Raw genomic sequence first — 25118 nt, forward strand, 5'->3', positions numbered from 1 at the left:
AGCTAATTAAACTAATACGATATACCGCTATTCTTACGGTTTATATAAATGGTAGAGTATAGCGATAGGTCCTAATATTAATTATAGATCTCAGACGATATAATATAATCCTTAGACGGATATAGTTTGCCGAGTATAATATTCTTCTAGATTGCCGACGATACTAAATAATTTAGCTAGATCAAAAAAGTCTCTCTAACGAGGTTATAAGCAAGATTACTATTCCCTTTCTAACCGAAATCCTAAAAGAAGCCATCGAAGATAGACCCTACCTACCAAGCTAATATAGAATAACGCGATCGCCTTTTTGGATAATAGGATTAGTAACTATCTTAGTAACTCTGACGTACCCGAGAGCGTTAATATGGGTACTAGTAGGTTAAAGAGAAACGGAAGATAATTCGAAATTTAGAGGATAAAATAAAAATTCTAAAACCCCGGATATCGACGAAGGAAGAGTAGTCCCCAATTAGTATTAATATCTATACGATTGGAGGCGCTAGATTTAATCGACTTTATATAAGAAGTAAGGTTAATAAAGAAACCGAAACCTTTATAACTTCCCTCTATAAAATCGACCATATTATCGATATTAAAAAGTACTTAAATATAGGATCCTAAAATTAATAAGATACTCTAGACTCTACTAAAGGAGTACTATAACCTCGTGGAAGTTTTCTCGAAGAAAAGATTAGATAAATTACTACCTTATAGACCTAAAGTTAATTACGATATTATACTTAAAGCCAAGGCGTAACCTAGGTACTATCCTCTCTATAAGCTATCCCTTTATAAACTAAAGGAGGTAAGAGAGTATATTATAAAGAATCTTAAAGAAAGGATTTATCGTTCTAAGTTTAGCACTATATACTTCTCTAATCTTAATAGCGAAGAAACCTAGAGGTAGTCTTCGTTTCTATATCGACTTCCGAAGATTAAATACTATTACGAAAAAGGATTATTACCTATTACTATTAATTGATAAAGTCTTATAACGAACTAGTAAAGCGAAGTTCTTTATAAAGCTTAATATCTAATAAGGTTTCTACCGGATCTATTTAATACCGAGAGTAGAAGAGCTTACGACTTTCCATACGCGGTATAGATTATTTAAATATAAAGTTATACCATTCGGATTAATAAACGGACTAGCTATATTCCAATAGTATATAAATAATATATTACGGGAATATCTAGATAAATATACCATAGTCTTTATAGATAATATCTTAATCTATAATAAGACCCTTAAAGAGTATTAGTAATAAGTAAGAGAGGTACTTTAACGTCTATAGAAAGTAGGTCTCTAGGTAGTATTACCGAAGTACGAATTCTCCGTATAGAAGATAAAGTTCTTTAGTTTTATTATAAGTACGGATAATATTATAGTTAACCTAGGAAAGATTAGTATTGTTTAGTTATAGTAAGCTCTAACGACTATAAAGGGGGTTTAGTTATTTTTAGGATTTTATAATTTCTACCAACGCTTTATCTAAGGATATAGTACCATCTTCAAAATCTTTATATTAACTTACCTAATAAGACATTTCTTATAAATAGACCGAATAATACGAGACCGCCTTCTCGTTACTAAAGAAGAAGTTAATAATTACGCCGGTTCTCCATTATTATGACCTAGCTCGATAGATAAGAGTCGAGACCGATACTTCCGATGGGGTACTCGGAGTAGTTCTCTTCTAGTACTACAAGAATAATAACTTCTAATATCTAGTAGCTTTCTTCTTAAAGAATATATAATCCATAAAGTTAAATTACGAGATATAGGACAAAGAACTCTTAGTAATTATCCGTATACTATAAGAATAGCGACCTAAACTTAAAGATTTAGTATAGAAAGGATCGTTTCGAGATCTTAATAGATCATTAGTCTTTTAAATACTTTATAATAACGAGATAGATAAACCAATAATAAGCGAGATAGAGCGAGTTCCTATCTTAGTTTTATTTTATAATTAAATATCGTCCGGGAAAGAAGAACATTATGGCTAATGTCTTATCGCGAAAAGATTTACCCTATACCGATAATAGTAGATAGATAATACTTCTACTAAGGAGTTACCTAGAAGAAGGTATCTATCCAGTCGGTTTAAATCTAATCGATATAGAGTATATAATAGATATTATCGAACGGGTAAAATAAGCTAACCGAGAAAGTACTAAGCTAGAGGATTTCCTAATAGATAGCTAGAAAAGATAGTAACTAAAAATAGATAATCGAAGAAGGTTTACTCTTATTTAAAGAACGACTCAAGGTTCTAGACGAAGGAGATTTATATATAAGACTTCTAGATAATATATATTAATAACCGTTAACCGTATACCCTAGAATCAAAAAACTAAAGAAGCTTATCTCGCTAAGATATTATTAGTTAGGATAGACTAATAACGTAAAGCGATATATAGAAAACTATTTAGTTTATAAATAAACAAAAGCTTAGCGAGATCGTATATTTAGATTATTATATCTCTTACCTATTCCTAAGAGACCCTAGTAGTATATTTTAATAGATTTCCGCTTATTTCTAAAGGATCGTTATAGTTATAACGCTATCTTCGTAGTTATTAACCGACTAAGTAAGAGGCTAATTTCTATTTCTTATTATAAGGATACTAATACCAAGTAGATAGCCCGACTATTTATTAATAACGTAATTCGGACTATAAGTATCCCGGAGATTATTATATTTAACCGAGGAGGATAGTTTATTTTAGAATTCTAGACTAAATTATACCGGATACTTAGAATTAAGAGAAAGTTATTAATTATCTACTATCTTTAGACTAATAGATAGAGCGAGATCGCTAATTCAATATATAGTCTAGAGATTACGACTATATATTAAATAGAATTAAGATAATTAGTTAGAGATTCTACTAATAGTAGATTTTATAGTATTAATCCTTCCGTAAGATACTATAAAGTAGTTACCATTCTTTATCGAAAGGGGTTACGAACCGGCTATATCCTTTAATTAGAAAGACCGAAGTAATCTAATAAATAACGAATAGGATATAATTAATATATTATTATAACTTTAAGATATCTAGATAAAGACGAGAGATTAGATTATAAAGTCCTAGTAGTAGATAATTTAATAGGCGAATAAGTATCGGAGAGAAGAGGATTTCGACGTCGGTAACTAAGTTTTTGTTATAATAAAAGATTAGTAGCTAGATCGCCCGAATCGGAAGCTTTCTTACCTTACTAGTAGACCCTATAGGATTATCGAGAAGATCGGAAACGCCTATAAGCTCGATCTTCCTAGAATCTATTAAAGTTTATCTAGTATTTCAACCCTAGTAAGCTTCGAAGAGCGTTATTATTAAAGCTATTACGCGGATAGTACCTAGATCTACCGCTACTAATCAGGATCTCTAAGGAAGATAAATAGGAGGTAGATAAGATCATCGATTCACGTCTCTATTACCGGAAGCTATAGTATCGAGTTTAATAGCTTAGTCATAACCTCAATCTACAATAGTATCCCGTAGGAAACTTTAAGTACGTACCTCAAAAGATTCGGGATTTCTATAACAGTTACCCTCTGAAACCCGGGCCTCTAATACGTTTATAAGCCTAGATAGACGTAGCAAAAGACGAGGTCTTCCTTGAAGATCATAGGGATGACGACAAGCCGGCATTTAGGGGCTAAATACATTCTTAGTCGGGGGTTATGTGACAATTTGTAGAAGCTTTCTGCCAGTTGACTCCGTTTGGAGACAGCTGTTCTGCCAGTGTGACTCCGCCCGCAGAGTTTTCTGCCGACTGGCTCCGCCTTTGAAACAGGACCCACCCCACATTGTCTTTGGTCCTGTTTGTGATCCTTCTTTTCTTCTCTTTTCTTTTTTCTCTCCTTGTACTTAATGTTTTAGTTGAATGCACTCTTTTTGTTAAAGAACTGGCGGGTAACAATCTCGACGTATTATAAATTAATTTTCTTTTAGAAAATAACGTCTTTAATAAAAAACTATTTTATATTAAGCTAATATATATTATTCTTATATAATTTTTTACTTATTAATAATTAAATATTAATATTATCTATTAAAATAATAATTAGATTACCTACTTTAAAAAGATTAAGCGCTTTAATAATCTTTAAAATCTATTAAGTATCTTTAATAGATTAATCTAAAGTATACTATTTTATAGCTATTAATAATAAAGTTATAATATTCTATTTTTTTAAGTATTAAATACTAAATATACTACTAAAAAACTAAATAATACCCTCTATTAATTTTAAATTATATTAATTATTATATAAAATATTAGTATATATAAAAAATAAAATATTATTTATTTTTTTTAATATTATATTAAGATATATTATATTATTAAAATATTTATAGATAATATAAACTATTTATAAATTATTAGTAATTAAAGAAGTAAAATAATATTATAATTTTATAATATTAAATTTAATATTAGATTTAATTTTAATTATTAATTAGTTAAATCTATTAATTAAAAACTAGAATAAAATATATCCTTTTTAATCTAAAAAAATATTAGGATCTTTATTACTATTATTTTATTTATAATTTAAAAAAAATAGAATTAAAATTAGAGAATATATTTATATCTCTATTAAATAAAATACTTTTAGATAATATATTTATTATATTATCCGAATTATTTTTTTATTATAATCTTAAATAATAGTATTACTAAGAAAATAGGATAGTTTTTTTATATTTTTAATCTTAAATTAATCTTTTATTTACTAAAAAATTATCTTAATCTCTTTATTAATTAAAATTATACTAATAAAATTATTAATATAAATAAAAAGAAATTATATTAAACTATTATATATCTTAATATAAATATATAAATTATTATTAAAAATATAAAAACTAATTTTAATTAGTTTTTTATTAAGTTTTTTATTCTATAAAGCTACCGAATTATAAAAGCTAAATAATATTTATTATAATTAATAAATCTAATCTTTACTTTTAATATTAAATTTAGAATATTTAAAATCTATTAATTAAATAATATAGATTATCTTCTAATCTTTATAAAAAATATTAAGATATATAGCTATTATATTAAATTAATATTATTTATAATCTTTTTATATAATAAATATAAAAATAATCTTTATAAGAATATTTTAAATAATTAAAATATAAAAGATTAAATCTTTTTTTTATTAATAGTTACTATAAATTATATAATATATTTTAAAATTATAAATAAGATTATTTTTTATTACTTTAAGATTAAAAATCTATTAATTTAGTAGAGATACTATCTTTAGTAGCTTATAAATAATATTAAAAGTTTTTTTTATATAAATATTATTAAATTAATTTTCTATCGCTATTTATTAATAGTCTAAAAATCGAGAATTTATTATCTTATTATAAGACTAGAAAATAATAATATCTTTAATATATAAAGACTTACTATTATAAATAAAAAAAGTACTTTATTTTATAATAATATTTAATTTTATAAGTCTCTTTTTATCTTAATTATTATTATTATTTAATCTTTTATTAATATTATTATTATTTTATAAAATATCTAGCTTTATAATAATTCGCTTTAATTAATTTAATAGTCTTAGTTTTAGTTTTATTCTTAGAATTAATATAGTCTTAGTAAGTTCTATAAGAAAATTATATTATTTAAATAATCGTTTTATCCGGCTTAATTATTAAAAAATAAAGTATTCTAGTAGAATAAAAGCTATCTTAGTAATAAAATTATTAGTAATTATTTTAACTAAGACCTTTTAAGATAATTTAATCTTATATATTATCTCTATATATAATTTAAAAATAGGTATAGAAATCTAATAAAAATTAGGCTAAACTACTATCTACTCTTTTTTTAAAATAATAAGATTATAAATCTTTTATATAGAAACCTCTTATAAAAAAACTTTTTATAGAAGAATCTCTTATAGAGTATCCTTCTAGAATACTCTAAATAAATACTAAAAAGAAGTAAGAATAGCCTATTATATAAGAACTTCTATATTATAAGTAGCTTATTATATATATTATCTTTAATAAATAAAACTATTATATTTACTATCTTTATTATCTTTATTATCTTTACTATTACCCTTTTTAATTAATTAATAAATAACTAAAGACTCTAGAATAGCCTCTAAAACTAGAGATATTACTATCTATTTTCTAGGTTATAGTAGGATTAGTAAAAGTAATAGTCTATCGTCTATATAATTAACTATATAATATCGGATTATCTTATAAATCTATAGTTAAAAAATTAAATATTAATATATTAATTAAGGAACTAATTAATAAATTAGTTATTAAATAATCTATTTTTTTAGTAATAGAAAGTAAGCTAGTTTAATTTATTTTTAGAAATTTAGTTACTAAAATAAAGATTAATCTTTAATCTCCTATATTCTAATTAATAGTTTTAATATAAATAGTATAATCTATACTTTTTTTAATATATCTAGATCTATAAAAGCTTACTTCTATTAAATTATAGATCTTAAAATCTAAATTACTATTTCTAGCTATTTATTAATAATAAAAACCTATAAAATTAGCTTTAGTCTAATTATAATCTTTAAATCTTTATAAGATTATTTATTTTTCTTAATTATAAAATCTAGAATATATAGACTATCTTTTTTATAAAATATTTTAATATTATTATTTAAATTAAGATCTTTAGATATTAGTTTTTTAGCTAAAATATCTTTTTTAAATTATTATTTAATTAAGAAGAGTTAAGATCTAATTTATTAAGAAAAGTAATATTCTATAAATAAATAATCTTTTTTAAAAAAGATTTTATATTTTAAAAATATAATTATTCTTATTTTTATAATTAATTAAATATTCTTTAAATATATAAATAGCTAATTTCTCTAATTAAATATATATCTCTTTTTAGAATATAGATAAATATAATAATATCTTATATATAAAAATATTTTAAATTAATCTTTATTTTATTAAAATTAAGATCTTTTTATTAAAAGATAATTAGTATTTAACCCTAAAACCCCTAAGCCCTAAATCTTCGATTAATATCTTTATAAGTTATAATTAGGATTAAATTCGGTAGGACGAGATAGATTATAATTAGCGACTTAATTAATTTATATTATATTTAATTTATTAATAATCTATTATTTTTATTTTATTAGATTACTATTATTAAAAGCTAATTTAATATCTTTATTAAGATTAATCTCTTTTATTTTAGGAAGATTAGTCCTTTATATAAATATTCGTCTAATAAGACTATATTATTACTATTATTATCTTTAATTATTAGAAATAGGATTTTATTACTAATAAAAAGCGAGGAGAGAATATAAGAATCCTTCTTCTTTATTATTATTATTATTATAGGAACTAATTATTTTAATTATATATTAAGTATCTATCTTTAGTCTCGATTAAAAGAAATATATAAAGTAGTATTATCTATCGCGTCGATAAAGTAACTATAGAAAACGAAGCTTTATAGATAATTAGAATAATAAAAATATTAATTTATAATAAGATCGTCGATAAAAATTAATAATAGGATTAATAGTCGAAAAGTAGAGATATAGAATAGGCCGAAAAACGCGTCCTATAAATAAAAAATAAAAACTCTAATTAGTTAAAAATTTTAACGAAAAGATACTCGGAGTTATACGAGTAAGGGCTTATAACCTATTAGATAAAATATAGGCTATATAGGAATGAATATTAATTCTAGGGGAATTATATTATAGACTCTAGAAAGAAAGAAAAGAAGAGAAGAAAAACTAGCTACTATCTAATATTATCCTAAGTTCTATGGGTCAGGATCACCTACGGCCCCACATGGCCGTCACGTGACTCTAACAACTTTATATTTTTATTTTTATTATTAGCGATAATTAAAGAGATTATTATATTATTAATTATTATATCTTTATTTCTATTTTTATCTCTAATTTTATTTTCTTTTACCAGCTACCCGTAAGCGACCACTAGGGGTGGATACGCATACGGGTGATATTTTGCTGAGCTTAGCAGAAGCAAAAGGATTTAGCTTTAAAGAAGGCTTAAGAAGATACCTATAGCTAGGTCTATATAGGGATATAGGCGATAAAGAGGGGTAGGGGAATTTAACCTCCTCCCACCCCCCACCCCTAAGGGGGTGGGGGTAGGGGAGGAATTATAATACTTGACTAAGATATTAGTCCTAGAGAGAGAGTATTAGCTATATAGGCAGTTGGTTTAGCACCTAGTTTAGTAGCTAGCGTTGCAGCTAGGTTAGTAGCTAGTATAGTAGCTAGTATAGTAGCTAGTATAGTAGCTAATAGCTAGATTAGTAATTAGGAGCTAGTAGCTAGATTAGTAGCTAGTAGCTAGGTTAGTAGCTAGGTTAGTAGCTAGGTTAGTAGCTAGGTTAGTAGCTAGGTTAGTAGCTAGGTTAGTAGCTAGGTTAGTAGCTAGGTTAGTAGCTAGGTTAGTAGCTAGGTTAGTAGCTAGGTTAGTAGCTAGCTTATAATCTAGCTTAGTAGGTAGATTAGTAGCTAGATTAGTAATTAGTACCTAGTAGCTAGATTAGTAGCTAGGTTAATAGCTAATAGCTAGATTAGTAATTAGTAGCTAGTATAGTAGCTAGTATAGTAGCTAATAGCTAGATTAGTAATTAGGAGCTAGTAGCTAGATTAGTAGCTAGTAGCTAGGTTAGTAGCTAGGTTAGTAGCTAGGTTAGTAGCTAGGTTAGTAGCTAGGTTAGTAGCTAGGTTAGTAGCTAGGTTAGCAGCTAGGATAGCAGCTAGGATAGCAGCTAGGATAGCAGCTAGGATAGCAGCTAGCTTAGTAGCTAGATTAGTAGCTAGATTAGTAGCTAGATTAGTAGCTAGATTAGTAGCTAGATTAGTAGCTAGATTAGTAGCTAGTATAGCAGCTAGCTTAGTAGCTAGCTTAGTAGCTAGGTTAGTAGCTAGGTTAGTAGCTAGGTTAGTAGCTAGGTTAGTAGCTAGGTTAGTAGCTAGGTTAGTAGCTAGCTTATAATCTAGCTTAGTAGGTAGATTAGTAGCTAGATTAGTAATTAGTACCTAGTAGCTAGATTAGTAGCTAGGTTAATAGCTAATAGCTAGATTAGTAATTAGTAGCTAGTATAGTAGCTAGTATAGTAGCTAATAGCTAGATTAGTAATTAGGAGCTAGTAGCTAGATTAGTAGCTAGTAGCTAGGTTAGTAGCTAGGTTAGTAGCTAGGTTAGTAGCTAGGTTAGTAGCTAGGTTAGTAGCTAGGTTAGTAGCTAGGTTAGTAGCTAGGTTAGTAGCTAGGTTAGTAGCTAGGTTAGTAGCTAGGTTAGTAGCTAGCTTATAATCTAGCTTAGTAGGTAGATTAGTAGCTAGATTAGTAATTAGTACCTAGTAGCTAGATTAGTAGCTAGGTTAGCAGCTAGGATAGCAGCTAGGATAGCAGCTAGGATAGCAGCTAGGATAGCAGCTAGGATAGCAGCTAGGATAGCAGCTAGCTTAGTAGCTAGATTAGTAGCTAGATTAGTAGCTAGATTAGTAGCTAGATTAGTAGCTAGATTAGTAGCTAGATTAGTAGCTAGATTAGTAGCTAGTATAGCAGCTAGCTTAGTAGCTAGCTTAGTAGCTAGGCTAGTGATTAGTAGCAAGTGGCTAGGTTCGTAGCTAGCTTAGTAGCTAGATTAGTAGCTAGGCTAGTGATTAGTAGCAAGTGGCTAGGTTCGTAGCTAGCTTAGTAGCTAGATTAGTAGCTAGATTAGTAGCTAGGTTAATAGCTAGATTAGTAGCTAGATTAGTAGCTAGATTAGTAGCTAGATTAGTAGCTAGGTTAATAGCTAGATTAGTAGCTAGATTAGTAGCTAGATTAGTAGCTAGTATAGCAGCTAGCTTAGTAGCTAGCTTAGTAGCTAGGCTAGTGATTAGTAGCAAGTGGCTAGGTTCGTAGCTAGCTTAGTAGCTAGATTAGTAGCTAGGCTAGTGATTAGTAGCAAGTGGCTAGGTTCGTAGCTAGCTTAGTAGCTAGATTAGTAGCTAGATTAGTAGCTAGGTTAATAGCTAGATTAGTAGCTAGATTAGTAGCTAGATTAGTAGCTAGATTAGTAGCTAGTATAGCAGCTAGCTTAGTAGCTAGCTTAGTAGCTAGGCTAGTGATTAGTAGCAAGTGGCTAGGTTCGTAGCTAGCTTAGTAGCTAGATTAGTAGCTAGGCTAGTGATTAGTAGCAAGTGGCTAGGTTCGTAGCTAGCTTAGTAGCTAGATTAGTAGCTAGATTAGTAGCTAGGTTAATAGCTAGATTAGTAGCTAGATTAGTAGCTAGATTAGTAGCTAGATTAGTAGCTAGGTTAATAGCTAGATTAGTAGCTAGATTAGTAGCTAGGTTAATAGCTAGATTAGCAGCTAGATTAGCAGCTAGTATAGCAGCTAGCTTAGTAGCTAGTATAGCAGCTAGCTTAGTAGCTAATAGCTAGATTAGTAATTAGTAGCTAGTAGCTAGGTTAGTAGCTAGCTTAGTAGCTAGCTTAGTAGCTAGCTTAGTAGCTAGCTTAGTAGCTAGGTTAGTAGCTAGGTTAATAGCTAATAGCTAGATTAGTAATTAGTAGCTAGTAGCTAGGTTAGTAGCTAGGTTACCCGCTTAATTAATAGCTAGATTAGTAGCTAGATTAGTAGCTAGGTTAGTAGCTAGCTTAGTAGCTAGATTAGCAGCTAATAGCTAGATTAGTAATTAGTAGCTAGGTTAATAGCTAATAGCTAGATTAGTAATTAGTAGCTAGTAGCTAGGTTAGTAGCTAGATTAGTAGCTAGATTACCCGCTTAATTAATAGCTAGTTAGTAGGTAGATAAGTAGTTAGCTTACTATCTAGATTAGGGGGTTAGCTTACTATCTAGACTATTATATAGCTAAGGTAGTCTATAATCTAATCTAATCTAGATTCTAGATCGAGTATCTAATCTAAATAATCTACTAATAGATCTAATCTAATTTAGTATCTAATCTAATCTAATCTAGATTTTCCTATCGATCTACTAATCGGTTTTCCCAATTAAAGTAATTTACTTTTATTTTAGTCGGAGCCGGGTTCGATCACGCGACCTTTAAGATATATATCGTATTTAACCACTACGCTATATACCTAGTTTTTTCTATATTTATCCTATACTTACCTATAACCGTACTCTTTAGTTAGTAGAACCCCTATACTATTACCGGATTATATAGCGGTATAAGCGCTTACTAATACTTATAGTAGCTAGGGTTTAAACCCTCTTTTAATTAGGAGGTAATACCTAAGTATCTTATTTAGGCCTACTTTTATACCGTTCTATATATATATATATATATAATTCGCTTAGTAAAGTTAAATTAAATTAAATACGTAACCTTAGAATTATATCGTAATCATATGATCGCCGCCTAATCCGGCGTAGATTAGATATATCCCGGGATTACGTGATATAGCTAGTTAGTGCCTTAGGCCATTGATTATATAGTGATCACGTGATCGCTATCTAATCCGGCGTAGCTTAGATATATCACGTGATATATTACGTAATATAGGTAATTAGTGCCTTAGGCGCCTTAGGCTACTTATTATATAGTGATCGCCGCCTAATCCGGCGTGGATCGGTATATATCACGTGATTATAGGGTGCTCACGTGATCGCCGCCTAATCCGGCGTAGATCGGTGTATATCACGTGATTATAGGGTGCTCACGTGATCGCTATCTAATCCGGCGTAGATTAGATATATCACGTGATTATAGGCTACTTATTATATAGTGATCGCCGCCTAATCCGGCGTGGATCGGTATATATCACGTGATTATAGGGTGCTCACGTGATCGCCGCCTAATCCGGCGTAGATCGGTGTATATCACGTGATTATAGGGTGCTCACGTGATCGCTATCTAATCCGGCGTAGATTAGATATATCACGTGATTATAGGCTACTTATTATATAGTGATCGCCGCCTAATCCGGCGTGGATCGGTATATATCACGTGATTATAGGGTGCTCACGTGATCGCCGCCTAATCCGGCGTAGATCGGTGTATATCACGTGATTATAGGGTGCTCACGTGATCGCTATCTAATCCGGCGTAGATTAGATATATCACGTGATATATTACGTAATATAGGTAATTAGTGCCTTAGGCGCCTTAGGCTACTTATTATATAGTGATCGCCGCCTAATCCGGCGTGGATCGGTATATATCACGTGATTATAGGGTACTCACGTGATCGCCGCCTAATCCGGCGTGGATCGGTGTATATCACGTGATCATAGGGTACTCACGTGATCGCCGCCTAATCCCAAGTGGATCGGTGTATTTCACGTGATCTACATATATATCACGTGCTTTATTAGGCACCAAGGTGTCTATATCTCAAAGTCGAATCACGTGACTAACCCTACCCTGATCACATGAGGAGTGAATTTTCTAGCCAATCAGAGGCCAGGATCTCAGAATTCGCAAGACGGAATTTTAGGCATAGTCTGTTAGGTACCTTTTCTGTAAATTTGCTTCGCTGCGCTCAGCAAAATTATAGATCTAAATATAAATCTAGCTTTTATTATAAGCCTAGTTACTCTTCTTTTTATAGATCTAGCTTTTTTTATAGATTTAGCTCCTCTTTCTATTTTTATTTATAGTTTATTAGTAGTTAAACTCGCTATTATATATTAATTAAAGGACTACTTATTAGCTAGACTAATAATTTTAAAAACTATTAATACTTCCGGATTATCTATTTTATAATTAGATAATATAGATTCCTTACTAAAAAGTAATCCTAATTTATTCTTAATAAAGATATTCTTTAATTTTAGTCTTATTATTATATATTTAATATATATAAAGAAATCTAACTATAAGAGATATAATTTTTTGTATATCTTCTTTAGCTAGATTTACTAAATTATATAACCTTTTATATAAATAGTCTTTATGTCATGACACGCACTATATATAACGGAGCCTGGACTATCTGAGCGTAATGCTTAGATATAGTGGTCTTTTGGCCTAGTTTGTAACTCGCCAGTCCAGGGGCAGGTTGTAACAATATATCTGAGCATTACCGGTCGGGCGTTCGAATCTGCTCATAGAGTCTTTTTCGCTCGCCTGGCTGATAAGGCGTGCTCTGGCTTTAATTAGTCATCATTACCCTTAGGGGCCGACGATATAATAGATACATATATATAGTTTATGATATGAACATGTTAAAAATACCTCTGAGTCATGATCTGACATGTATAGTTATTGACTTGACTATGTTAAAATGCTAAGACATACCTCTAAGTCACGTGATCTAAACATGTTAAAATGCAAAGCCATACCTCTAAGTCATATAAACAAGTTGAAAAAAGCTTACCTCTGAGTTATACCATCCCTAGTTGGGTATAGGGTCATACCCTAGAGAAAAAGGGAGATACTACGTGATCTGAACATGTTAAAATGCAAAAGCCATACCTCTAAGTCATATAAACAAGTTGAAAAAAAAAGCTTACCTCTGAGTTATACCATCCCTAGTTGGGTATGGGGTCATACCCTGGAGAAAAAGGGAGATAATGTCATGACACGCACTATATATAACGGAGCCTGGACTATCTGAGCGTAATGCTCAGATATAGTGGTCTTTTGGCCTAGTTTGTAACTCGCCAGTCCAGGGGCAGGTTGTAACACTTTATCTTTTAACTAATTCTAGATATATATTCCGTCCTTTAATTATTAAAGAAATCTATTAGTAACTATTAAGCTCTTTATTATATTCTACTTTTTATTATAAAAGCTTTTTTATTAAGACTTCTATATATATATAGATTTAATTTAGGATATATAGCCGATCTTTACTAGCTATTTAATTATAAAACCTAGGAAATCTTATATAGACTTTATACCTAAATCTTTAAAAGAAATATACTAATCGATAGTCGACTAAAGCTAATTATAATTAATAGTAGCTACTAAGAATAAAGGATAGTTTATCTAGGCCCTATTTCCTTTTTTTATATTCTTTAATTATAAATAAACTTTAATTCTATCTATCCTAGCCTAGATCTAATACGCTATAATCGGTACCTATCTTATATAGCCCTAATACTACTTACCCGGCCCTATCCGATATCTATATAGTCTATAATCCTTAGTATTTATTATTTTAAAAACCGGCCCGCTAATTATAGTCCGGCTATATCCCTATAGTCCTAATACTACTATTAGCTATCTTCTATAAAATCCGGTATATAAAAACTATACTATAGGCCCCGAAAAAGAGCCGGCTATAGGCTAGAAAGGCAGCCTATAGGCTATCTTAGCTCGGATCCGCCCCGGATTTGCTTCTACTAAGCTTAGCAAAATATCACCTATATACGTTTCCACCCCCGGTAGGTGCTTACGGGTAGCTGGTATATATTAAACCATTACGAATTTTAGAGCTATAAGTAAAATATCTAAAAATATAGAGATTTTCTATATAACTTATATAAGTTATAGGATCTTATAAATTTAGCTATATTTATACTATTTATAGTACTACGGTACTACCGTCGCGGTACTATAATACCGGAATAGAGTATTAGTACCGCTAAGCTTAGTACTATAGAGACCGGAGTAGACCCTTAGTCACGGCACGTTACTGGTACCGCGTGACTTGTCAAGGCCTATAGAGAATTATACATATATCATTTTGCATACAATTGTCGTACCCGTCTATTTCTGTCATATTACTATATCAATGCGCCTGTTATACGCCCTACGCACGACAGTTATCAATATTACAAGCGGTGTCTCTTCATTCCTGAATACAGTCGCGCTCACAATCAGTTTCTTATATATCTTCCTCATGACTAGGCTTCGCTACAACACGCTTTACCGCGTTTCAGATCTAGCAGTATCTATAGGTGGTTATACTTTCTTGCCCCCTAGAACCTCTTATGCAGGGGCGTTCTCAACATAGCCATGCCTTACGCATTTGCGGCCATCAACGCGTAAATCTGCTGCGCAGCCTTGGGAATCTTTCCCTTCTCCCCACTCTCCTCGATATCCATCATCTCCTTGACGAAATCGTAAATAGTAGAAACCAGGTAATCGACCTCTGTTTCAGTATTTGTAGCATGGATCATGACTCTCAGGCGAGCCTTACCCTTGGGAACCTGGGGATAGTCGATGGGAACAACGGCGTTTTTAGCCAGTTGTAGGTGAAAGAACAGCCACCAGTTGTACTTTTGCCGGGTCCAGATTGGAATGATGTGCGTCACGAAATCGTTCTCCTCTGATTCCTCGATGATGGGAATGGAAAGAAGACCCATGTCGGTCGCTTCATCCCAAAGTGGGTGGGAATTCATGCTCTTGAAGAAGTGTCTTACCAGATGCTGGACGTTATCTTGGGCCTAGAAGATCTGTGAGTATGATACGCAAAAATTCACGTCAATATATAGATTGCATACCTTCTGGGTGGCACCCGTCCGCATCAAGTTATAAGCCGATCGAACAACAGCAACCGAAGGGAAGGAGGGAGCTGTGGTGTTAACCAGAGAACCAGCAAAATTCAGCATCGTGTTCCGGACAGTGGCGCTTCCAAGAACCACCGCTTTTGAAATTGTCAGTTATGTCGCCCAGCATGAAGTTACGTGAAGTGGTTGTTCTCACATCCAGTGCAGGCCAGAGCCTTTCCACTTGTGTTGAGGCGAATGGCAATGTCCTTTTCAAGACCGAGGTGCTTAACAAGACCAACACCCCTGGGACCAACAATCCCAGTTGCGTGAGCCTCATCCGCAATGAAGGCGAAGTTTTTCTTAGGGCAAATCTCCCTGGCAATCTCGAGCATCTCCACAAGAGGGCAAACATCGCCATCCATGCTGTACACCGACTCGACGGAAACAAGAATCGAGCGCGAACCATCCTGTATCATGGGCTGAGAGTCCATAGTGGAAATCATAGCCTCACGGAAGGCATCAAGGTCGTTGTGACGGAAAGAAACCTTGGTCGTAGCCACCGACGAGGCCATACCGGTGTGTGTGCTGAAGTGAACCAGCTCATCATACACAATGGCATCTCCGGGACGAGGAATGGAAGTGTAGATGGCAACATTTCCATTGAATCCCGAGTCGAACATGAGAGCGGTCTCTGCACCGAGAAAATCGGCGATCTCCTGCTCCACCTCTTCGATGTAGTCGTAGTTGCCGCCCATCACACGCGATCCACCGGAGTGCAGCGCAAAGTCGGGGTATTTGGCCAGCTCAGAGAGGAACTCGGCTCGCAATTCTCCGGTGCGCCCCAGGGACAGAAGGTCGTTGGAGCAGAAGTCGATGGCGCCGCCATCTTTCCAAGTGTTCTGTCCTCGGGTGAGCATGGACTGGGTGGATCGTCGAACATCCAGAGCCTCCTCAAGGTTCCTGTAGAATACAGGAGCGTCCTTCATCTGGGGAGCCACTAGCTTCTGGCTCTTCATCCAGAAGGCCATCTCCGAGACAATTTTGTCAGTGGTTGCCATGACGAGGTAGCTGAATTCTTCGACTATGATGCGACCGAGAGAACGAAATCAGAAACCCTTTGTAGTTCGACAAATACGAGTTTCTTCATTTTCAATCCCATCTCAATCCCATTTATGTCCAAATTGAGGAGTGTCAAACACTTCGATTGTGGCCCCCACCGGCGCTCCGGCCCGAGACGGCGGGTTGCCAACGCGGGCTCTCAGCGGGTCCCGCTCGGCGTAGGTAAGCCGGAGCGACGGCTGCCTGCCGAGCCGATCCCGAGGAGCCTCACTCTTCAAGAACATATGTACGTTGTTGGGCCTGTCATGTTTTATTTTAAAGTCAAGTGCAGATCCCACTGCCACGAGACAGGTCATTTGCATTTTCGATCTACATACACGAAAACGGCCCGTCATGACTATCAACAACAACGCATTCGAAGGCCACGGAGTGCCCGTGGCTTCGACCAATTGGTTCACCAACGGGCATTCCAACGACGATGTCGCCGATATGCCCGTTGATGGTGTGTCTACAAACGGATTATCTGCCAACGTCAACGGCACAAACGGTGTTTTGGGGACTGAAACCCATACTAATGGCCAAATTCCTATCGCCATCTGCGGTATGGCCTGTCGTCTCCCAGGAGGCTTGACTACACCCGAAGAACTTTGGGATTTCCTCCTTACAAAGAAAGACGGTCGATGCCGTGTCCCTGAATCGCGGTACAACATCGACTCATATTACTCGGACACAAAGAAGCCTGGAACTGTATCGACGGAGTATGGATACTTCCTCGATGAGGACGTCGACATCGGCACCTTGGACATGTCCTTCTTCACGATGACACGATCGGAGGTAGAGCGAGCTGACCCTCAGCAGCGGCTCATGCTGGAAGTCGCACGTGAGGCATTTGAAGACGCCGGTGTGACGAACTGGAGAGGCAAGACTATCGGTACTTATATCGGTAACTTTGGAGAAGACTGGCTGGAGATGATTGGTAAGGAGAGTCAGCCATGGGGTATCCATCGTATTTCCGGTGCTGGTGATTTCGTTGTCGCCAACCGTCTTTCCTATGAATTTGATTTACAAGGACCAAGGTACGTTCATACGCCAGAGCTCAAACCGCGATTTACTCACATTTCGAACAGTATGACGATCCGCACAGCTTGCTCTTCTGCCCTAGTTGCTTTAAATGAGGCATGTGCTGCTATCAACCGAGGTGACTGTGGGTCAGCCCTGGTCGGTGGTGTGAACCTGATTCTTGCACCAGGAATGTCCATGGCCATGCAAGAACAAGGCGTTTTGTCAAGCGATGGCTCTTGCAAGACATTCTCTGCCGACGCCAATGGGTACGCCCGCGGAGAGGCGGTTACCGCAGTCTACGTCAAGCCGCTCGCAGATGCCATTAGGGACGGCAACCCCATTCGAGCTGTCGTGAGATCCACATCCCATAACGTGGATGGAAAGACCCCAACACTATCCCAGCCTAGCACACAAGCACAAGAAGCTCTGATGCGGAGAGCGTACGAACTTGGTGGCATCACTGATTTTGGTGAGACCGCCATGGTTGAATGTCACGGAACCGGAACCCCGACTGGAGACCCAATTGAGACAAAGGCTGTGGCCCGCGTCTTTGGAGAGAAGGGCGTTTACATCGGATCAGTCAAACCTAATCTCGGCCACACAGAGGCAGCTTCCGGTCTTGTGTCCCTTTTGAAGATGGTCAAAGCACTCGAACATCGCACCATTCCACCGAACATCAAATTCACCACTCCAAACCCTAGCATTCCATTCGAAGAAGCCAAGCTCACGGTTCCCACTGAGCCCATCCCTTGGCCTAAGAACAAGCTGGAACGTGTTAGCGTCAACTCCTTCGGCATTGGTGGTGCTAATGCCCACGTTGTTCTCGAGTCTGCGGCTACCTACAATGTTCCGGATGCGGTTTACGAAACGCCAGAGGAACCCCAGCTCCTGCTCTTCACAGCCAATTCGGCCAAATCCATCAAGAGACTGGTCGACAATTACAAGGAGTGGATTGAGAAGAATCCCGACAAGGTCAGCGATTTGGCCTACACTCTGGCAAGGAGACGTGAGCATTTGCCGCACCGAGCCTATGCTATTGTTACCAACGGGGCGATCGAGACCGTCTCTCAGCCCGTAAACTCCAAGTCTACCAAATCGCCCAACGTTGTAATGGTCTTCACTGGCCAGGGCGCCCAGTGGCCCCAGATGGGACGTGAGCTGCTGCGATCGAACAAGACTTTCAAAGCAAGCATCCGAGCCCTCGATGCACACCTGCAGACCATTGCCGGTGAGAAACCTCAATACTCGATTGAAGCGGAACTCAAGAAGCCAGCTAAGAAAAGCCGTATCACCATGGCCGAATTCTCTCAGCCACTGTGCACTGCTATCCAGATTGCTTTGGTCGATACCCTCGCAGCCACTGGAGTTATCCCCACCGCCGTCGTGGGTCATTCCAGTGGTGAGATTGCTGCAGCATATGCCTCCGGCGCTCTCACTGCCAAGGAAGCCATCACTGCTGCTCACTACCGTGGAGCCGTCACTACCAAGCAGGAAAAGCCAGGAGCCATGGCTGCTGTTGGAATGGGTTGGAGTGAGACTGAGAAGTATCTTGTCCCAAACGTCTCCATTGCTTGCGATAACTCCCCCAAGAGCGTTACTATCTCGGGTGATGTTGATGCTGTCAAATCTGTCATCGCTACTATCAAGGAGAAGCAGCCTCAAATGCTCGGCAGGCAGCTCCAGGTTGACAAGGCTTACCACTCATACCACATGAAGGAGATTGGAAGTGACTACCAAACCTTAATTGGCGAGGAAGTGGTTGGAAAAGCACCATCAAAGCTCTTCTTTTCCAGTGTGACTGGAAAGATCCTGGGTGCCGAGGACAACATCGGATCCAAGTACTGGCAGGACAATTTGGAATCACCTGTTCGATTCCGTGAGGCTGTCACTGCCATTCTGGAGCACGAGGTTGGAGAAAACGCTATATTCCTTGAAATTGGACCCCACGGAGCTCTCGCTGGACCATTGAGACAAATCTTCTCTCAGGCTGGCTCTCCTGCTCCCTACGTCTCCACCATGGCGCGTAATCAGGACTGCACCGCCTCATTCCTGTCTGGTATCGGAGGACTTCACTCACTCAACGTCGACATTGATCTTGAGGCCCTCTTCCCAACCGGTGCCTGTTTGCCGGACCTCCCCCGCTACCCCTGGAATCATGAAGGCAGCTACTGGTATGAATCTCGCCTCAGCAAAGAATGGCGCAACCGCAAAGCTCCTCACCATGACCTTCTCGGTGCGAGGGTGGCTGAGAGCAGTGACACTGAGCCTGCCTGGCGGAACCTGCTCCACATTACAAACGCGCCGTGGCTTCGTGACCACAAGGTGGGAGAAAACATCGTCTTCCCGTTCTGTGGCTACATTGCTCTTGCAGGCGAGGCCATCAGACAGTTGACCAATGTGGATGAGGGGTTCAATATCCGCAACATCATCGTCAGCACAGCTCTAGTGCTCAGCGAAGGGAAGCCGACGGAGATTATGGCTAACTTCCGACCACATCGTCTGACAAACTCCTTGAACAGCCCATGGTGGGAGTTCTCCGTCTCAGCCTACAACGGGTGGAACTGGACCAAGCACTGCTCCGGAGAGGTCTCTGCCCTGTCGTCCACCCGTGAGGATGCTCCAGAGCCCGAGTCCCTGCCTCGAAAGCTTAATGTCAGAAAGTGGTATGAGAAGATGATTAAGGGTGGATTGAACCTTGGACAGTCTTTCCAGACCTTGGAGACTATTGCCACTTCAACTTCTGAACAGCAGGCTTTTGGAAACATCGCCAATGGAAGACAAGGCGACGAGGCCAACTATTTCATTCACCCCACCGCGCTTGACGGCACACTTCAGATTCTAGGCGCGGCCGCCGTCGACGGCTATGCTCGCAAGACCAAGACCTGGCTCCCGACTAGCATCGACAAAGTGACCATTCACCGATGCTCCTCGGACATGGTAATCAGCTCATCCGCTAAGCTCTCAAGCAACTTCTCCGTCGTTGGAGATAGCCGCTGCATAGCCGAGGGCAAGACTGTTGTCGAAGCCACCGGAATCCGCATGTCTCTTGCTGATGGCGCCGGCTCAGCCGATTCGAATGACGACCATGCTGCTTCGCGATGCGAATGGAGGCCTGACATCGACTTCCTGGATGTGAATGATCTTATTCATATCCAATCAGGCCATACAGAGCACCTTCGCCTGCTTGAAGAGCTCGGAGAAATCTGCTTGTTGCTGTCCCAGCGTCATCTCACTGAAAGCGCAAGTGATTCGACTCTGCCCCATCTGCAAAAGTATATTGCTTGGATTAAAGCTCAATCAACATCGACAGTGACCAAGCTGCCATCAACCTGGACAGGTCCTGACACTCAGGCTATCTCAGCCCGGATTGAAAGTATCAAGGCCCAGCTTGCTGATACTTCTGCCGCCCCAGTCGCCAATGCCATCCACCAGATATGCAATAAAACTGATAATCTCCTCGCTGGTGAAACTTTGGAGAGTGTTCTGCAAGAAGGTGATCTCGCCCAAGTCTATGGGTTCTTGGGACAGCTCAACCGGCGTGAGTTCATCCGGGCCTTGGGCCACTCCAAGCCCAACCTCCGTATTCTGGAAATTGGAACCGGAAGGGGCATTTCCTCTCATCACGATATCATCGCTGAGTTGACCCACGTTAATGGAGAAGTCCTCTGCTCCAACTACACGTTGACCGCCCCTGGATACGTCGTCTCTGAAACCCAAGAAAAGCTATTCCCCAACATGGAGTTTGCCAGTTTGGACATCAGCCGTGATCCTTTCGATCAAGGATTCGACGAAGTCGGCTTCGATCTCATCATCGCTTCCAATGTTCTTTATGAGACGAAGAATGTCCAGGAAAGCTTGGTCAACGTGAAGAAGCTCTTGAGTCCTGAAGGTCGCCTCCTTCTGCAAGAGCTGTGCCCGTCATCCAAGTGGGTGAACTATGTGCTCGGTCTGCTTCCCACGACCTGGGGTGCTACAAATGAGCGCACCGACATCCCTTACCTGACCGAGAGTGAGTGGGAAACAAAAATTATTGCCGCTGGATTCGGCAACGTGGAAGCTGTCACCGCCGGTGCAGAAGAGCCTCACCAAGTTACCACAACCATAATCGCGAGACAGGTTCTTGAGAAGCCCATGAACAAGATCACTGTTCTTGTCGAACAGGACGGCCCTGCTGTCATCAAGGTTCTGAGCCTGCTTGAGAAGCAAGGCTATGAAGTGAGCAAGTGCAAGTTGGGTGATGACGCGCCCGTTGGACAAGACGTGATTTCACTCTTGGACATCGAGAAGCCATTCTTCCACGATATGGATGAGGACAAATTCCTGTCATTTAAGACTTTCCTTCTTAGTCTCCAGGAGCGCGATGCAGGAATGCTCTGGGCCACCCATCTTATTGACATCGGCTGCCGCGATCCTCGCTATGCTCAGGTCCTAGGCTTCGCCAGAACAGTTCGCACAGAGCAGCTGGCCAACTTGGCCACCTGCCAGGTCGACAGTTTCGACAACCCTAAGTCTGTTGAGCATCTCATTCAAGTCCTTGGAAAGTTTCAGACCCGACAGGGCGATGAGGAACTCAACCCCGACTATGAATGGGCTATCTTCAACGAGCGCATTCAGGTTTCTCGATTCCATCCTTTCGTTTTGACAGATGATCTATTGGTCTCAGAGGAGTCAAACGAGATGGCTACTCTGAATGTCCGTACTCCTGGTCGTGTTAACAGTCTGCACTACCAGCGGAATGCACGAAAGGATCTTGACAAGGACGAAGTCGAAGTCGAAGTATATGCTGCCGGTCTGAACTTCCGCGTAAGTCTATGCATATAAAAGGTCTAAACTTCAAGATATGATTTTGACAAAATATGTTTAGGATATTCTGGTCGCTCTCGGGATTGTTGAGCTTCCCGTCCGTCTCTTCGGTATCGAGGCCGCTGGTGTTGTTACGCGCGTGGGAGCAGACGTCAGCCCTGACAATCTCCAAGTTGGTGATCGCGTCGTTTGCTTCTGCAGAAAGGATGCTTTCTCGACATACACCACTACCCTGGCTGATGTCTGTGTTCGCATTCCCGACAGCCTCACCTTCAACCAGGCAGGAACGATGCTTATCCCTTATTTCACCGCAATTCACTCGATGATAAACGTTGGACGCGTTACCAAGGGCCAAGTAAGTTGCATAAACATTCCACTCATGATTGAAAATTGACTGACAACTTCACTCTCTTTAGTCTGTCATGATCCACAGTGCCTGCGGTGGTGTCGGCCTGGCAGCTATCCAGGTGGCCCAGATGCTGGAGGCAGAGCTGTATGTCACAGTTGGCAATGAGGAGAAGGTGAAGTATCTGATGGACAACTATAACATCCCGAGAAACCGCATCTTCAACTCCCGCGACAAGTCCTTCGTTGATGGTGTCATGCGGGAAACCGGAGGCCGTGGCATGGACTTCATCCTGAACTCACTTTCCGGTGAGCTTCTGCACGCTACCTGGAGCTGCGTTGCCGAGTTTGGAACACTGCTTGAGATTGGAAAGCGAGATCTGATCGGCTCCAGTAAGCTCGACATGAAGCCTTTCTTGGCTAACCGCAACTACTGCTGTGTGGACATCGACGGCTTGTGGAAGAGAATTCACATCGCCAGGGCCCTCATCTTTACCATCTTAGACTTCTATAACAATAGACACATTTCTCCACTGCCAACGACAATCTTCACTGCAGCCCAGACCCAGGACGCGTTCCGCTTCATGGAGAAGGGCCTTCACATTGGTCGCGTCGGTGTGGCGATCAAGGAAGCCGCGGAGGAGGCTAACATTGCTTTCCAAACTACGAAGAGGGCTCTGACGGTTTCATTCCCTGGATCCGCCTCCTACCTCATGATCGGTGGTCTTGGAGGTATTGGTCGGGCTGTCTCCACGTGGATGGTTGACCACGGCGCCCGCGAAATCATCTACATGTCCCGCAGCGCTGGCCTTACCAACAAGGATGATGCCTTCGTTCACGAACTCCAGAGCATGGGCTGCTCTGTGAAACTTGCTAGTGGAGACGCCACAAAGTTCGAGGACGTCAACAAAGCCATCGCTGCCGCGACATACCCCCTCAAGGGTATTGTGCAGATGTCCATGGTCGTCTCCAATGAGAACTACACCAAGATGAGTTTCTCCGAGTGGACAGCATCCGTGGCACCAAAGGTCCAGGGAACTTGGAATCTGCACAATGCATCTGTGGCTGCAGGATTGGACCTCGACTTTTTCTTGATGTTCAGTTCTGTCTCCGGAATCGTCGGACAGGCCGGTCAAGCAAATTACGCCAGTGGAAACAGTTTCCTTGATGCCTTCGCCCAATATCGTAACGATCTGGGCCTGGCAGCTTCGGTAGTTGACATGGGTGCTGTCGAGGACGTTGGCTGGATTTCAGAGCACCAGGGTATGATGGGCAAAATGTCCCGCAGCGGTTTCAAGCCCGTGTTGGAGCAGGAGGTCATTGATGCCATGGCAATCTCCATGTTGGTTCACAACAAGCCTAGTCAAGCTGCCGAGAAGCCACTTGCTACCGCTTCCAAGAACAACTCCTATTTCATCCATAAAAACACCTTCCTCGTTGGTCTGGCTCTGCTCATTCCCCTGCACGACCCTAGCAACTACGTGATCTGGAAGAAGGACCGTCGCATGGCCTCTTACCACAACAACTCCGTGGTTGGTGCAACTGCCGGTTCTACCGATATTCTCAAGTCTTACTTGACCAAAGCCCAGGCTGACCCCTCGATTTTGAAGTCCGCTGAGGCATCGAAGCTCTTTGCTGTTGAGATCGGCAAGAAGCTTTTGGATCTGCTGCTCAAGCCTCAGGAGGATCTCAACACTAGCTTGCCGCTGCTCGACCTTGGACTGGACTCTTTGGTTGCTCTTGAGCTGCGTGCTTGGATTAAGCAGGTGTTTTCATTCGATCTTCCTATGTTGGAGATGATGAGTATTGGATCTCTTGATATGCTCGGTCAACATGCGGCCAATGAGATCTTCCGGATTGCGACAGAGAACAACCAGAGCTAGATGATCTGTCTTTCTAGATATCTTTGGGGGGAATTGTACCTTTTGTGTCATATATTTACTACAACACGAATTGCTTTTGACCCGATACAGGAAGAAAACCGCATCGGCAGGAAACTTGAATTCCTTGCTAAATAGATTCCATGAGTTGTCACCGAGAAACCAATAACCATATAATTAAAGTAAAGGGCTTTTCGTGTAACGAGCCCCGGGAGTCAACCTTTTCAGGGAATACCAAGGTTATCTAAATTATCCACTAATAGCAGTACATCATCTTGGAAGGAATAGAGCTTTATATTTAGAGCGAAGTCTGTCTCTGAGAATGTCTCGTTACCGGCATCTGCCCTATGTAGAGGCCAACGCTTGGTATTTTCTTGACCCAGTGGCTGGTGCATATGGCTCATGGACACATAACTACCTAGGTATCTATAGTACCAAGAGTCTACAGTCTTGAGCCCCGACATCACCATCCAACTCCTGTACAATTTTACTTGATGCAAGATTCAAGATCTCCCGGATGGTACGAGCTGAA

At 38.6% G+C, this 25118-nt stretch overlaps 3 protein-coding genes across 3 annotated transcripts; 1 reads left to right on the top strand and 2 right to left on the bottom strand.

Moving 5' to 3' along the window:
* Window positions 1-14966: 14966 nt before the first annotated feature.
* On the bottom strand, window positions 14967-16495 carry N7516_001929 (aminoacyl transferase sphA; the record flags this gene model as incomplete). Its single annotated transcript, XM_057214649.1, has 3 exons — window positions 14967-15392; window positions 15450-15592; window positions 15652-16495. 3 exons carry the CDS (start codon window positions 16493-16495, stop codon window positions 14967-14969), a joined length of 1413 nt encoding a protein of 470 aa, XP_057076532.1.
* A 102-nt stretch (window positions 16496-16597) lies between these two features.
* On the bottom strand, window positions 16598-16780 carry N7516_001930 (uncharacterized protein; the record flags this gene model as incomplete). The annotated part of the gene is made up of 1 exon (XM_057214650.1): window positions 16598-16780. The coding sequence occupies one exon, from the start codon at window positions 16778-16780 to the stop codon at window positions 16598-16600; it is 183 nt and encodes a 60-aa protein (XP_057076533.1).
* A 109-nt stretch (window positions 16781-16889) lies between these two features.
* Window positions 16890-24589, top strand: N7516_001931 (reducing polyketide synthase sphB; the record flags this gene model as incomplete). Its single annotated transcript, XM_057214651.1, has 4 exons — window positions 16890-17572; window positions 17624-22361; window positions 22423-22716; window positions 22778-24589. 4 exons carry the CDS (start codon window positions 16890-16892, stop codon window positions 24587-24589), a joined length of 7527 nt encoding a protein of 2508 aa, XP_057076534.1.
* Window positions 24590-25118: the final 529 nt, after the last annotated feature.

This window comes from Penicillium verrucosum (genome assembly GCF_028828655.1).
Source record: "Penicillium verrucosum strain IBT 35672 chromosome Unknown utg000001l_segment0_segment0, whole genome shotgun sequence".
NCBI classification, from domain to species: domain Eukaryota; kingdom Fungi; phylum Ascomycota; class Eurotiomycetes; order Eurotiales; family Aspergillaceae; genus Penicillium; species Penicillium verrucosum.